At 41.2% G+C, this 17,235-nt stretch overlaps 1 protein-coding gene across 4 annotated transcripts in view; it reads left to right on the plus strand.

The window, feature by feature from the left end:
* POC1B (POC1 centriolar protein B) overlaps window positions 1-17,235 on the plus strand; it is a 99,874-nt gene that overhangs the window by 23,910 nt on the left and 58,729 nt on the right. For all 4 annotated transcript variants that reach the window (XM_024754357.1, XM_024754359.1, XM_024754358.1 and 1 more), the window contains one exon: window positions 3,995-4,174. In XM_024754357.1, the coding sequence (XP_024610125.1) occupies window positions 3,995-4,174 (180 nt within the window). The remainder of the gene's footprint in view (window positions 1-3,994; window positions 4,175-17,235) is intronic.

Genomic DNA, 17,235 nt, shown 5'->3' on the forward strand with positions numbered 1-17,235 from the left:
GGGGGGGGGCAGTGGTGGGGAAGGGTGATGGTTATCAATCCCTTTATAAATCTGATGTAAGCTTTAGATCGTCTCCCTAGAGAGATATACATCAGCCTGTCTAATCAAGATTTTACAGTTTATTAACCTACTACCACCCATCGCGGATCCTTGAGGGGGCTTTGAATCTCTATTAAAAACCCCAGGGCTAGCTATTCTTTGATGCATATCGTTCATTTGGGCTCCAGAATTTTCTTGTTAAAGAGAATTTCTGGCAAATGTATAAACCTCATTGCATTTGTGCACAGTCCTATCCTGCCATAGCAAACCGCTCTATAAGAGGTTTTTAAATCCTAGCTGATAGCCCATCTATTTTAAGCAATTATCGAGCCTTGATTATTTTAAAAGTTTTTAAACTCTTAATTATAAAGAATTTCAAGCATACATGAAAATAGAATGGGTGATGTGACAACTCCCTCCCCACATAACCATCCCCCATATCCAGCAGTAATCAGTGTTCTGTCAGTCTTGTTTCATCTGTTCCCCCGTTGCCACACACCTTTTTTTTTCTTTTCTGGAATACGTATTATTAGAACAAATCTCACACATCATATCATCTCCTCCATAAATACTTAGGATAATAAGAAACGAGTGTTTTCCTTCACTCTGTTGTGGCAGGATTTGATCTGTGGTATGTGCCCGAACAGGCTCAGGCACTCGCAAATGAATGAAAGTTCCAGGGGCATTTCCCTGCCAGTGGGCACTTTTTTCCTGCCACTACCCAAAGGATCTCCATGCTGAGAAATCTGAACATTATCCCGAGGCAGCAAACACTACTGAGGAGAAGTGACATATTATGATACTGCAGATGGCAATGTAGAGGGAATCGTAAGGACAAGAGGCTGATTTGGGGTCCAAAAGTGAAAGCATTTTTTTAAATCCTTCACTTTAGGAATTTAGGACTAGTGGTTTGTTATTCTCAGCACAGCCTCAGTCTCCCATCGCTAATTGAGGGAAGTCTCAGTAAACTGCACAAGGGTAGATGAGGTAAAAGCACACTGAATCATTAACTTGTACTGGCTGATCTAAGTACAACAATTAGGCTTGTGTAGACACGTCTAGTTCCTCTTCCTAAATCAGATCATAGTGGGGCCAGGGCAATAGTGGGTCATGGCAAGGAGAAGGAAACTGATTAACCAGTTACCTATTGCTGCATAACAGTCCTCAAAACTTAGTAGCTTAATACAATAACTATCATTTCTCACAATTTTCTGGGTTGCCTGGATGACTCCTCTGCCCCATTGATGTTGGCTCTTACTCACGCAGCTTCATTAAGCTGGCAGCTGGGCTGGCAGGTCCAATGCCTCCCTCATACACCTGTGGCCTTAGTGCCGGCTATTGGCTGGGGCACCGTGGTCCTCCAGCACTACAAGGACTTCCTTACAGCATGGCAGCTGGATTCTAGGATGGTAAAAGCCAGAGCTGCTAGACTTTTTAAAGGCTGGTCCTGAAACTTGCACAGTATGTATCCCTTCTGCCACATTCTGTTGGTCAAAGTAAGTCACAGCACCAGCCGAGATTCAAAGGGAGGAGAAATTGATGGATTCCACCTCCCATGGGGAGGAGTGGCGTGTGTGCACAGGGATGAGGGGAATTGTGGGCAGCCAGATGAGCAAACACCAGAGCTGGTGACGGGAAGGCTAAGAAAGCATAGTAGGAACGAGTTCGGAGGCAGGTCTGGCCTGGCGTTCATCACAGTCGGCAGTCAAGAGAATTTGGGCGGAAAGGGCAGGTGAACGTGTGGGAGGTGGAAAGTCCGGGTGAAGGCAATGTAAGGAACTAGAAACCAGTTAAGCACCAGCACAACAAACACTAGGCACTCTTATCTCGGTTTCCTAGATGCTTCCTGTTGAGACCGGACCTGGATCTGGCCGTTGGGGCAGCCTGTAGCCGAGAGGAGCGGCTTTTAGAAAGAATGCAAGCAGGAAAGCCTCCTGCAGTATGGAGTGCAGAAGAAAGATCAGGGCAGACTTTGATGATACCAGCTGTCTCTTGACTTCCTGGCCATAGCAGATGCCAAGTCTTTTCTTTGTTTTCTCTAGGCTTTATACTTAAAATCAGGCCGTGCTGTACTCCTGACTTCTACTCAAAGAACTTTCCCTTGAAACCTCACTGACCTAGTAGTCCCTGAATGCTCCCTCCTATTTTTTTTTAAAATATTGATTTTAATTATTCTTGGTATGTCATATATCAGGTGACGGAGATTTATGACAAAGTCACCTCTGCCTTCTACAGGCCACTGGAAGGGAAAGCCAGGATGGATCTAAGAACCATTAAGTATTGACTCTTCCCAGCAGAATTCAGCAAAATGTACTGAGTTCTTTTTCCGTGCCTGACATTGTGCTAGATGCTGGTCTTTTAGAGATGAATAAGTCAACTTTCCTGTCCTCAAAAAATTACTGCCTAATAGGAGAGAAACAGGACTATTTTAAAAGAAAAATTGCTGTATAATGTAATAAGCAAAATAGCTATAATAAAAAGGGAACAATTAAGCCTGTCTGGGTTGGTCAAGGGGGCTTTGCTGGTAGGGGAAAGTAGTCAGGCTAAGAAAGCTGTAAGTACAAAGCCAGAGGTGTGTTTGAAGCAGTGAGACTGTTGTAAGAGTACAAAGGTCAGTGCAGTGGCAGGATGTCTCGCCAAAGAGCTTGGGCGTTTTACTTTTTCTTGGAGAGCAGCCCATGACACGTTTACACTGCGATTTACACGCTTAGAATTATACATTTAGCAAGGCTGTAAGCACAGTATGTAGGTGACTGGAGGGAGATGAAAGATTAGAGCAGGGAGACCAGTTAAGAGGCTTTTGCAGTAATCTAGGTGAAGGATATTGAGGGTATGTATATCTACCTTAATGCAAGCATAGCTGGGATGGAAAGAAGAGGAGGGATTCAAAAGATATTTAGGAGGTGATAGCAGCCTCACTATCACATTAAATAGGTTGCTGACCTGTCGGATGTTGGGGAGGAGCTGAGTGTAACTTCCAGGCTTCTGCAAATTCTGCTGCCTGATCTTCTTCAAACACTTGTGGTGATTTTTCCCATAAGGCATTACCTGTATAAATATGACTTTCTGAATGGAAAAATTGCTAAGTCTAAATGTAGTATAAAGTGAAAGTACCTTGGGAACTTGGAAACGCTGACACAAAGTAGCATTTCCCAAATGTCACCATTTAACTCCAGCACTGTCTACCAGCCTACCCCTAATTATGTCAGCATTTTTCCTGCTGCTTCTCCTTAAATGCCACACATTATTTTCTCCACCTTTTTTTCCTATTCTCTTTTTCCCACCCTAGCCAAGGAAAAAATAAGTATCTGAAATTTCAAGGTGTTGAGAACTGAAGGATCAATATGTTATTACCATTTATCTTTTGTTTTGCTTATGAATGTAAGATTGGGCTCAGGGGTGAGCAAGGCCTTAGGTATACCTCAGGATCTCAGTTCGCATTGCTGGTGGGTGAAAGCAGGAAAGTCAGATCACCCAGGGACATTCTGCATAGAGGCAAGTGACACAGGGGACGTCTCCTCCTTCCCAAGCCAGACTGCCAGTCCATACAATTTCCACGTGAGCCCAGTTTGAAAACCCTACCTTAGAGCTCTTCACTTAATGAATCTTAGGTTTTCTAGCTGGCAGTTTATTTAAACTGTATGTTGCTCTCTCTAGAGGAGCAACAGGAACTTAAGATGCATGGTAGAGATTTGTTCAAAATATTATTCCGTAGCTTCCAATTAAAGCAAAGTCAGCAAATGCATTTCAGGGTGGGGACCACTAGGCTCTCACTTGTTTAGTGTCAGCTGTGACTTTAACAAAACCAGCTTGGAACACTGTCAATGAAGAGTACGGTACAACACAGCCTTTTCACACTTCTGTCAGTTTTTACAACAAACTATTTTATATGTTTCAAAGTCTGTATACTGATAATTAAATCAAATGTTATAAATATTAAACTGTTTGTCTCCAGGAGAGGGAAATCCTCTGAATTTAAAGCTCACACAGCTCCAGTTAGAAGTGTGGACTTTTCAGCCGATGGCCAGTTTCTTGCTACAGCTTCTGAAGACAAATCTATCAAAGTATGGAACATGTATCGCCAGCGCTTCTTATATTCTTTGTACCGACACACACACTGGGTTCGCTGTGCCAAGTAAGTGCAAAGTTTCACAGTAAGGTTTCCACATTTTTTTTTTCCTGCTATAGTCCATGTTTTACACCCCCAACTCCCAGAAAAGGAGATTGAGGGCAAATTCATTCATTCATTTGTTCATTCATTCAGCAAATATTTATTGTGTGCTTGCTATGTGCCAGGAACAATAGTAAACAAAACGGTCAAAAACTGCTGCTCTCATGAAGCTTATATTCTGGGGAGGGGAGACAGACAATAAACAAATGGGAAACTGGATATGGTAGGTCAGATGGTGGTAAGTGCTACGGGGAGAAACAGAGCTAGATGGGAAGGGGGGCTGCCAGTTTAAACAGGGTGTTCAGCGACTGCTCCCAGAGAGGGTGGCCTTTGAGCAGAGGGAGGGCAGGGAGTGAGGGCTGAAGATGTTTGGGAAAGGAAAGTCCGCGTGGAGGAAGCAGGAGTGAAGGCCCTCAGGCGGGAGCTGGGTCGCTGTGTGAGGACAAGAAGGCAGGGGTGGCCAAGAGTGCGGGGAAGCCGGGGAACAGCCCTGACGGGCACGCTGAGTAGATGCGCCATTGGAGCATGTTCATCTCTCTGACTTACAGTTTAACGGGACCCCTCTGACCACTGTGTGGCGAGTAGACTGTCAGAAGTCAGGGCAGAGCCCGGAGGTGCAGGCTGTTGCAGTGGTTCTCATCCCGGTTTGGTCCAGGGTAGTGGCCGTGGAGATTTTGAGAAGCGGTTGGATTTTAGATAATCCATACAGTTGACCCTTGAACAACACAGGTTTGGGCTGCAGGGCTCCACTCATACGTGCATTTTTTTCAGTAGTGTCGATAAATACTAGTGTATCACTATCACATTAAATAGGTTGCTGACCTATCGGATGTTGGGGAGGAGCTGAGTGTAACTTCCAGGCTTCCTTCCCCTACGGCCTCCAAAGAGACTTTTGTGAAATGCAAATCTGATTGTGCTCTTCCTCAGGTTAAAGCCACTCGGTGACTCCTGTCCAGGCACACTTGTCCTGCCACATCTGCTCTGCCTTCCTGTTACAAGCTCACCTTTCTTTCCTTTTCACCATTCACCTTATTGCAGCTACACAAGGTTCCCCAAGTGTGCGATGCTCTGTTGTGTTCTGTGCCCCTTCACATGTTGCCTGCCATACCTGGAATGCCCCCAATTCCACCCTCCCTTCACCAGCCTGCTTTGCATCTCTTCCTCTAAGAAGTGTTTCCGACTCTCCCAGGCGGAGCCTCTTATGATTCCTTTATGCCACCACATTACCCTGTTAATGAGGTCTGTTTGCCAGTTTAGGCCTCACTTCCCCATTAGACTTTGAATTACAAGTATTTTATTCATTGTGTATTCTCATGCCAGGGACCATTCTAAATTCTGTAAATACCGCAGAAAGTGAAACAGACAAAATTCCTACTGTCGTGGAGCTCCTTCTATCAGAAGGAGACAGAGAATAACCAAATATACTAGTGATATGTGCTCTGCAGAAAAGTGCTGTAGCGGGTAACAGGACAGACAGTGACGGGGATGGGAGGTGCTCTTCTACATATGGTGGCCAGGGAAGGCAGCTCTATTAAGGTGACATTGACTGAAGTGGGAGAACTAATAAGGTAGGTATCGGGGGAGAGTGTTGAATTTAGAGTCAGATACAGTGTGAGAGACACTGCAGAGTGTTAGTTATAGGGTGAGGAAGGCTCAGAGGAGTTGTGTAAAAATGTGGGTTGAATGAATCCATGAAAGGTTGACCGCTAATGTGCAGGTGGCTTTGGTGGGAGTTTTCATGGGCTTCTTCAGGGAAGAGTCATTTCTGTGGATTTTTTTATACCAAATTCAGGAGTACTATACATGCATGTTATACATGAGGAATATTTATGTGGCTTCACTACTTTTTCGTTTTGTTTTATTTTTGATCAGATTGATAATTTTTATACTCTGCACACCTGGTCTTAATGGAATGCCTTTATTTTGCTGGTACTTTGTGGATCTGAGGGATTGATTGGTTGATTGATTTTTCAATCAGTTGTTTTCTTACTGTTTGGAGTGAGTGATTCCTGTGGAATTCTGCAGAGGCCTCTCTGGAGGAATGTTCTTTGGTAACAAATTTGGCTAAATTTAATGAATAAAGATTTCCTCTTTGGGCCGGCTTTCCATAGATGTGCTTGACAACATGAGTTCTTTCTCACACATTTATTACCATCTTTTTTCTTGACTCCTCTTAATGCAGATGGAGTCCAAGAGAGTTGGGAGGGCCTAACTGACCACTCAGGCCCGGCCTCTCAGTGCTTGTGCAGCTTCCTGTGAGAGCTTCGCCTTGATGGGGTCCTTCTAGTCCAGGACTTTCTTCTAAATGTCTGAAGGATCAGAAGTTCTGTTTTGGCCCGAGGTGAGAAGGCTCAGGGGGGAACTAAATCAGGCTTAATAAACATAGGAGAGTCTGAAACAGAAGCCAAATTTACAATTTATTGACAGTGACAGCGCTAACCTTCAGAGGGGCTAGGGCATTTGCGTGCCTCGGTCAGGGCCTTCTTCAACTCTGTCAACAAAGTCAGAATAAGGGCTCAGTGGGCCCTGGAACTAAGGCAAGAAAGTTTGTTGAAAAAAATCTTGATGGATAGTTTTTTCAGGTTAGGGTAGTAAGATGGGCTTATCTCCTCCACATATACATACCTGCCAAGGAAACTGCACAATCAGTTCTGCTGGTCAGGTACTCTCGTCCCTGCTGGTCAGGTACTCTCGTCCCTGCTGGTCAGGTACTCTCTTCCCTGCTGGTCAGGTACTCTCGTCCCTTCTGGTCAGGTACTCTCTTCCTGGTACCTGCTGGTCAGGTACTCTCGTCCCTGCTGGTCAGGTACTCTCTTCCCTGCTGGTCAGGTACTCTCGTCCCTGCTGGTCAGGTACTCTCTTCCTGGTACCTGCTGGTCAGGTACTCTCGTCCCTGGGCCAGGCTGGAGACACCCTGATGGATGATTGCTCTTGCTCTTGCCTCGGGTGGTTCCTGGGCACCTCCTCTCTGTTGACATAGTATCTTTTAGGTGGTGCAGTAGAGCTGATTGGTTTCACTAGCATGTGATCCTGCAAACGTGACATAACTCCTCTGGACCTTAGTCTGCTCCCTTATAAAATGGATACAAAGGGGTGCCTTCCTCAGAGAGTCATCCTGAAAACTGAACAAGTTAATGAATGTAAATAATGTCAGCTATTAACTACCCTCACACTCCAGCCTTTTCTCCTTGGAATTCTACTGGAGTCACCTTTAGGTTGTGTTCCAAAGTCATTTCACACATTTGCACGTAGTGTTTGGGGTTGCTGCTATGGGTAACTACTATTAACCTTTGAATGCATTTTATGTACTTAACTATAGAGGGTAACTTTATTTTTAACTGCTTGTGTCTGAAAATCTCTGCCTTTTAATTGGAGTGCTTAGTCACTTAAATTTATGTAACTAGTCCTACGGTTAGATTTATTTTAACACTACCATCTTGCTCTTTGTTTTCTATTTGTCTCATTTGTTTATTTCTTTTTACTCCTTTTCTTTTGGATCAATCAAGTATTTCTTAGTATCCCATTTTATCTCCTCTATTGTCTTTTAATTTATTTATTTAAAATATTTATTTATTTGGCTGCCTGGGGTCTTAGTTGTGGCAGGCGGGCTCCTCAGTTGCGGGTCGTGGGCTCCTTAGTTGTGGCATGCATGTGGGCTCTAGTTCCCTCATCAGGGACCGAACCTGGGCCCCCTGCATTGGGAGCATGGAGTCTTATCCACTGTGCCACCAGGGAAGCCCCTCTATTGTCTTTTTAGCTTTACTTTTGGTCTTATATTTTTGTTTAGTGGTAACCTTAGCATATCATAGCCTAGAATTAATTTTATGCTGTTCTATATATAATGTTAGAACTTATAAAAGTTCTAATGTTAGAACTTAAAAAAATACATCTCCATTCACCCACCTCTTGACAGTTTTACTTCTACATATCATATATACCCATAATACATTAAGCAACCATTTTCTTCTAAAGAAACAAAACAGGCTTTTATATTTACCTTTTCCTGCACTCTTTTCCTTTGTGTAGATCCAAGTTTCCATCTAATATCATTTCTCTTCACCCTAAAATCTTCATTTACTGTTTCTTGTATCCCAGGACTCCTGGTGATGAATTCTCTCAGCTTTTTGTTTTTCCTTTTTAAAGGATATTTTTGCTGAGATGTAGAATTTTATTTCAGTGGATAATTTTTCTTTCATCACTTTAAAGATATCATTCCATTGTCTTCTGGTTTACATTTTTTTTTTATGTGAAAGCAAGTCGTTTTTATCGTTATTCTCCTGTATGTAATGTGTCTTTTTTTTCTCTGCTGCTCTAACATTTTTTTTGCTTAATCTTCTGTTTTTAGTGATTTGACCATGATGAACCTGGTTGTGGTTTTGTATATTTTTCTTGTGGTTCATTGAACTGCATGGATCTGTGGATTGATCTTTTTTCATCATATTTAGAAAGTTTTTCTCTTTTCTTCATACATTATTTCTCTGCCCTAATTTTTTTCTCATCTTTTTCTGGAACTCCAAATTCACATTTGACCACTTGATATTGTCCCATCATTTATTGAGGCTTTGTTCATTTTCTCAAACTTCTCTTCGTGCTTCAGTTTGCATAGTTTCTATTGGCCTGTTTTCAAGTTCAGTGGTATTTTTTTCCCTGCACTGTCCAATCTATTGTAAGCTTATCCATTTCTCTGATGAGATTTTCCATTTGTTTGCTCATTATGCCCATCTTTTCTTTTAAATCCTTGAACATATTTATAATAACAATTTTAAAGTCCTTGTCTGTTAATTCTAACATTTATGTCATATCTTGATCAAAATTTTTTGCTTCTCTGTATTTTTTAAGTTTTTTGTTGTATGCACAAACATTGCTCAGTGTTTGAGAGTATGAGTTACTCTATCATCTTCTGAAAAGTGTTGGGTTTTGTTTTGGTAAACAATTAACTTTCTGCTGGCCTGGCCAGATTGTGTTGGATTTAGACTTTTTAGGGTGGATCCAGAGTGGCCTTTACTCTTGGGCTATAGTACTAGTGGACTTTCTAGGGCCTCAGCTGAATGCCTGGAGTGCTCAGCCAATTCGGTTCAGAACTTGAACATCTCTCAGTACTGTGTAACCTCAGGAATCTTTCTTTGGCTCACAGTCTCCATTGTTCTCTGCCAAGCCTTCTTGTCCTGTGCATTATCAGGTTTGTATTTGACCAAGACTCAGTGAGACTCCTAGGTAGATTTTGGGGGATTTCTGCTCTTCACAGGTCCTCTCACCTACCCTGCCTACAAAATTCCAGCCCTTTAGCAGTTCTGAATTCTAATTGCTATTTCCTCTGCTCAGTGAGACTGCAGCTGTTTCCTTGGACTCTGCGTCCTTATGCCATGCCTGAAAATGCTCCTGGGTAGAAATCTGGGATGGATTTTGTGTTTATCTCATTTGTTTTCTGTCTGTCAAGTTTCATAGCCCTGTGCTGTCTCTTGTCCAGTGCCTAAAAACAATTGCTTCATGTATTTTGCTGAGTTGTATGATTGTTTATGGTAGGGAAGTAAGTCTGATAATCATTACTGCTCCTATCCAGAACGTGAAGTTTTGCCGAAGGAATTTAGTGGAAACTGCCAAGCCAGTTTCAAAATTTGTACAGATGAGTTAAATGTGTGAAAAAAATGACCAGAAAAAATTGGAAGAAATTTGTTTAACCAGCTCTCAGAACACAGTATAAAGCTATAGAAATTAAAGTGTGGTGATCATGGTACCACGTTAGGAAAATAGGTTATAGAAAGCTCAGATGCAGATCCATATATGTTTTCTGATAAAGATGGCATTTCCAATCAGTGGGGAAATGGATGAATAGTTATTTAAAATGTTAAGATAATATTAAAGAGTTATTAAGCTCTATTTACAATAGCCAGGACATGGAAGCAACCTAAGTGTCCATGGACAGATGAATGGATAAAGAAGATGTGACACATATATACAATGGAATATTACTCAGCCATAAAAAGAAACGAAATTGAGTTATTTGTAGTGAGGTGGATGGACCAAGAGTCTGTCATACAGAGTGAAGTAAGTCAGAAAGAGAAAAACAAATACTGTATGCTAACACATATATATGGAATCTAAAGAAAAATGGTTCTCAAGAACCTAGGGGCAGGACAGAAATAAAGATGCAGAAGTAGAGAATGGACTTGAGGACACGGGGAGGGGGAAGGGGAAGCTGGGACGAAGTAAGAGAGTGGCATGGACATATGTACACTACCAGATGTAAAACAGGTAGCTAATGGGAGGCAGCCGCATAGCACAGGGAGATCATCTCGGTGCTTTGTGACCACCTAGAGGGGTGGGAGACGGAGGGTGGGAGGGAGACGCAAGAGGGAGGGGATATGGGGATATAGGTGTATGTATAGCTGATTCACTTTGTTATACAGCAGAGACTAACACAACACGTAAAGCAATTATACTTCAATAAAGATGTTAAAAAAAAGAGATAATATTAAATAGTTATTTAATATATTAAAATAGTTGTTTTAGATGTAGTTAAGATAATTATGTTTCTATTTGGAAAAATTTAAATTCGGATCTATATTGCACACCACACATTAACAAAAATTGTAGATAAATTAAACAACTAAACATTAAAAATAGTCTAAGTGATACTGCTTTTCCTTCCAATGCATGGACAGCATATTTAAATGAATGTAGAGGGTCAACAGAGCAATTATTTCTCCCTTAAGTATTTGAATTTTAAATGTGCCATGGACTTGAGTAATTAAAATTCTGGGGCCTAGTACTTATTATGAGTTTGTCCCTGGAGTCCAGACCTACTCCATGTGGCACAGAGATGGTGCCCATTGGTGTAAGAAGAGATGAGTAGCTATATTTTCTGGACTATCGTTTATGATCATACATCTTGATTCACAGAAATATTTCATATTTTTAAGATATATCGTCTATTGGGAGATATATTCATGCTTTAAAAATATAAATTACTCTAGTCTTTTTAGAAATCAATTTGCAAAATATATCAGGAGTCTTTGTTGCAGTGAGTCCACAACTATAAATCTATCCTAAATAAATACTCTTTTGTAGTTAAAGGAAAAGCTTTGTTTTTTTTTTTTTTTTTAAAGCTTTGTATTTAAAGATACTGCTTTCAGTTTAATTTATAATGATGAGAAACTGGAAATAACCAAGTTTTCCAAATAAAGAAAACTGGTTAAAAAAATTTAGATTATTATTTAGCCACTAAAAGGAGAATATATGTAAGTAGTGACATAAAAACATGTTGTTTATGTGTGGGGTAAGAAGGGCAAAATTCAGAATTCATGATTATAATATAAAAGATCTGTACACGAACAAAAGATAAAGTACCTACATACATAAAATATTACATGATTTTGTTTGGGTGCTGCACCGTGGACTTTTTTTACTTACTATATTTCCCAGTTTTTTTAAACAAGCAATTTGTCTTTAACGAGTAATGAAGAAAACATGTATCGTTTGAAATATCTACATATGCGGGTTGAGAAATATTTATTTTTAGTGGCAGGTGAATTTTTCTAAAAGTTCAAATTGTTATAATCCTGTATTTTAAAAAATAATGTGTGTTGTGGTATAACTTATGTTTCTTTAGGTGTCCTCAGGCAAAAAAAAGTAGCGGCTGATGAACGACTTTTCCAACTTTGTCTTTCTAGCATTAATTTTAGGGGGAAAATCTGACCTTAGTTTTCAGTGTTTGGTAGTGTTACAAGTGACCTTTGATCATCTGAATTGCAAAGATTTTTCTTTATTGCAGTAAACTATATATAATATGAAATTTACCATTTAACCACTTTCAAGTATACAGTTCAATGGCATTAAGTACGTTTATGTTGTGCAAATAATTGCAAAGATTTTAAACATCAGCGTTCATTGGCTGATGAAAATCCCCTTGAAAAGTTTTTTAATGCCCTACATATTTACTGAGGACCTACTCAGTACCATATACTGTGCCTGGGGATACAGCAGTGAGTGAATAAGACAGATGTTGTTTCTCTCTTCTTGGAGTTTACATTCTCTTAGGGAAGCAAACAGAATAATTGGTTGTAAATGTGACTGTGAGCTACTCTAAGATGCATACTGGAGAGCAGATCTACTGGGGGGAGGAGTTCAGGAAAGTTTTTCCTGAGGAAGTGACCCTGAGCAGAGACTTGAAGGATGAGTAAAATCCCCTTAGGTATTTAAAACTAGACAAAGAGGGCTTCCCTGGTAGCGCAGTGGTTAAGAATCTGCCTGCCAATGCAGGGGACACGGGTTCGAGCCCTGGTCCCAGAAGATCCCACATGCCGCAGAGCAACTAAGCTCATGTGCCACAACTACTGAGCTTGTGCTCTAGAGTCTGTGAACCACAACTACTGAGCCCACATGCTGCAACTACTGAAGCCCATGCACCCTAGAACCCGCACTCCACAACAAGAGAAACCACCACAATGAGAAGGCCACGCACTGCAACGAAGAGTAGCCCCTGCTCGAGAACTAGAGAAAGCCCGCGCGCAGCAACGAAGACCCAATGCAGCCAAAAATAAGTAAATGAAATAAATTTAAAAAAAAACAAAAACTAGATAAAGAGTAGGGAGCGGTGTTTGAAGCAAAGGGAACAGCATGTGAGGGAACACCTGAGGCAAGAGAAAGACCCGAGAGAAGAGGGGTGTGATGCCAGGAAGAGTAAGGTGATGGAGATGAAGAGACAGGAGGACAGATCCTGGAGGACCCGGGAAGCAGTGGTAAGGGTGTCACTTTTTCCCAAGGGAAATGTGAAACCACCGAAAGGTTTAAATCAGAAAAAATTTATTTAAGATTTAAAGATCACTTTTATTGATTGTGGAGAATGGAATGTCAGCAGGGCCTGTTATGGTTGGAAGAGGAAGGGCCTGATAATGGATTGGAACGTGGCAGCAAGTGGAGGAGAAAGGAATCAAACTTGACTCCTAGGTTTCTGTCTTGAGAAACCATCTACTGAGAAAAGAAACGCTGGAGGAGCAGTTCCGGGAGGAAGATAATGAGTTCAGATTTGGACAAGTTCAGAGTCAGAGGTGCCTGCAGGATATCCAAGAGGAAACGCTTAGTAGGCAGTTGTACTTATGGGTGGAAATCCCGGGAGAGGAGTCTGGGCGTGTCAATGGTAAATGACCCAGCAATAATTAGCATGTTTCATGGCATACTTAAATCTTCTTATGTCTCTTTCATCTGCTTTTTGTCTCTCAGCAGTTATAGGAATGAATCCTGTTACTGCGACCAAAAGACGGTTTCTCCTCTAATGCTGACCAACACTTAAAAAGCATAACCGTTTTGCTTATTGCCTTGAACTATGTAAACCCCAAATCCCATCAAAGCAAACTCTGAGACTGCCAATTTTTTTTTTTTTTTAATGTCTGTGAAAGTTTTAGGCCTGAATGCAAGCCAGAATTTCTCATTATCCAAATAGAAAATGGTGGCCAGGGTAGTTATGAGTTTCACAAGGTTACATAGCTGGGCAGTTGCAAAATTGGCTTTAGAATTCAGGACTCTGCACTGACTGGGTAGTCTTATTTTCACTGCTTTTTACTGCTTTCCCCTCCTATTGAATAGCTGCTGGCTTCAGAGTACCACTTACTAATGATTTGTTTCTTAAGGGACATGGAACAGTGCCTACTCTGGTCTCAGAGCCCTGAGGGCCAAAAATGTAGGGTTTTGTTTTTTGTTTTTTTTCTTTCTGTATTTCCTTCATTTTTTCCTTCTCTCCCACTGTTCCCTTTCTATCCTCCCTTATTTTTAATTTCTTTTCTGTTTTTTACCCTGCCCCCCTCCCCCCCCCCCCCCCCACCACCAGAGGTGGAGCTGGTGAGTGTGGCTGACATTGGATGCTAAATAGATATCCTTCAGCCCCTGGAGTCCAGGTTGGTCCTCAGGGACGATATCTAGTTCCTAAATGTGGCGTATATAACTCTCAAATTAGTCTTCTGTGTCCTCCTCCTGTTTGGAGGGCTGACGGTTGAGTCACAAGCTCTCATCTCAGAAGGCTTAGCCCTTCCTCCATGCAGCTGAGTGTCTGGCAGGGATGGGGGCTGTGTGTCCTTGTTCCTCCCCCACCAGATTTATTAAGATATAATTGACATATAACTGTGTGTAAGCGTAAGGTGTACAATGTGGTGATTTGATACATGCATGCATATGTTGTATTTTTGTAGACTATTTAGTCTAATGATAAGAAATAGCCAGATGAAATTTTTGATTTCTTACGAAAGCACTTTAAAACTTCTCAGGGTTCATGCACATGTTTGGCTCGCTAATGAACGAATAACTCAGTGACTGTACTTATGGACATATAATTTTATATATAGTTTCAGGAACTCCATAGATTCAAAGTTAAAGAACTCCTGTTACATAACTTGGGCTACTCTGAAGGACACGTGAACCAGTTTTTCCAGAAGAAAGTTCAAGAATTTCCTCATTTTCTCCAAAGAGTACCAGTACATTTTAAAGGCTTGAATAGGAAGTAGTTAACTTCGCAAATGCCTTACACACAGTTCACGTCTGCTGATCCATTAGTCACTGTTGACTAATGTGACATCCATCTTCTTGATACACTTGCTGGAAGTTTTAAAAGGTGGTTAGGTGGTACTGAATTAGAGTGTTAGAAATTTTTTTTATGTCTTGATAGAAATTTTATATCCTCTTAACATTCTTCAAATTAATAACCCCATCAGATATTGTTTGAGCCCTGACAAAAAAAGGACTATCCTTTCCTGATCAAAGTCAGGGCAAAGAGAAGCCTGTTTTATTGGCACGAACCTATATCTGATGTATCTAATTAAAAATAAAAGGGAGGGGCTTCCCTGGTGGCGCAGTGGTTGAGAGTCCGCCTGCCGATGCAGGGGACACGGGTTTGTGCCCTGGTGCGGGAAGGTCCCACATGCTGCAGAGCGGCTGGGCCCATGAGCCATGGCTGCTGAGCCTGCGTGTCCGGAGCCTGTGCTCCGCAATGGGAGAGGCCACAACAGTGAAAGGCCCGCGTACCGGAAAAAAAAAAAGTAAAAAAAAGGGAGAAGATACAAACCGCCATCCTCACTTTCAACCCCTCCAAAGGCGAAAAGAGCCAACAGAGTTTATGCGGGGATTATACACAGTGTCCAGAGCAAGTGAGAGGACCTAACCCTGACCCCCGCTTTGGTCGTGCAGAGGGGGGGAGGTAGAAACGCCCCCCTCAGGCACCGCCTTCTTTCATCCCAGTGGGCTTCTCCACTCCCCACTTATCTGAGGTTCACATTCCCTTCATTTCTCTAGTGCTGGGGAAATTTCTCCCAGGCTATGGCCCCTCCTGCTTAGGATGAATTTCTGGCTGGTCAAGATACCTTCTTTTCCTTAATTCACAAGTTTCTTTAAAATCCTGTTTCTTCTGGTAACTAATTGGCACCTTTTTGTTACCAACTCTGTTCTTACCATTATCTAAAATTATATTATTTGTGTGCCCTCCCTCCTTCCTAGTATGAAAGCCTCATGAGAGTAGGGGTCTTAGCAGGCTTCTTCACTGTGGTATTCCTATTACCTAGGCCAGTGACCAGTGCCTGGATCTGGCGGGTGCTCAGTATATTCGAATGAGCCAGTGAATGACTATCTTCCCCATAAACTCCTCAAGGACACTGATCGGGTATGGCAGCAGACACAGAGATTTTTATTAAAGGATTGTCTAGTGGTTAGCCTGTCAGGCAGAGCCCAGTGATATAGCCTCCTAAGAGCATCGCCTGTGGTTTTTCTCCACTTTAGAACTTTCTGTGGTTACACAAGCCACACAGAACTTCCTGTGCTCTACTTTGGCCGGTAAAAGAAACTTTCCTTTCTGTCAGAGACGTAAACAGAGTGGCTGAGAGATCTGGCTCTGGAGCCAGACTGACTAGTTCACATCTTCCTGGCTGTGTGACTGGCAGTTACTGACCCTTTATGTGCCTTGGTTTATTCATCTTTGAATGGAGGCCAGCAATAGCAATTGTTTTGTAGGGTTATTCTGAGGATTAAATGAGTTGCTACAGGTAAAGTGTTAAGAACCATTCTAGGACACAGATGCTCAGTAAATGTTGACAGGGTAATAATGATGATGATGGTAGTGGTGGTGGTATTTGGCCAATAATATCATAGAATGAATATATTTGTACTTTGCTTTTAACCTAATCCTTCCATTCTATTACATTTTTTTCATCATTGCTTTCTTAAAATGTCAGAATCAACTCATCTCCTAGAAATATTCTTATCATTTAGAATGCTCACATTAAATAATTTTTTAGAAGAGAGTTTATTAATAAACACAATTTGATTTCTTATATTAGTTGTTTACAATTACTATGTAAAGTTTATTTTCATGGGGATACTGAATAGGTTTTTCTTCCCCAGTGTCTATACAAAATAAGTTACATCTATTTGGAGCATTTCTGTAAAACTGTCTTTCATATTTGAATCTTCCTCACATATTTTCCTAAAGGAAAAGATTAATAAAATATTATGATAAAATCAAGCTGAACTGCCAAGTGTGGAAAATATTTCCTTGCAAGGTTATTTTCTTGAATTTTTAAAAACGATTTCACATAGAACTTAATTATGCATCTATGTTGCTTTTAAAATATGGTGAATTCATAAATTCCAGATTGAAAGCTTCTGTTAGGAAGAATTATTTGTCGGCCAACCTTAAGAATGGGAGGGGCAGGGGAGGGGACAGTGAGAAAACAAAAAGAAAAACCTTCACCTATAACCCACACCCTTAGTTAATCACTTTTATAGTAATCTGGGCAGAGAGGGAAACTACAAATAAAATTGAAACATAATCGGTCTGTGACCTAAATCTCTTTTTGGTTTTTGTTATTGCTAAAATATTAATAGCAAAATTACTGTTCACAGTTTCTTTGTTTTTTTTAATTTTTGAATTTTATTTAATTTATTTTTTTTATACGGCAGGTCCTTATTAGTCATCAATTTTATACACATCACTGTATACATGTCAGTCTCAATCGCCCAATTCATCACACCACCACGACCACCACCCC

The sequence above is a fragment of the Neophocaena asiaeorientalis genome, unplaced genomic scaffold, assembly GCF_003031525.2.
Source record: "Neophocaena asiaeorientalis asiaeorientalis breed wild unplaced genomic scaffold, Neophocaena_asiaeorientalis_V1.1 scaffold92, whole genome shotgun sequence".
NCBI lineage: Eukaryota > Metazoa > Chordata > Mammalia > Artiodactyla > Phocoenidae > Neophocaena > Neophocaena asiaeorientalis.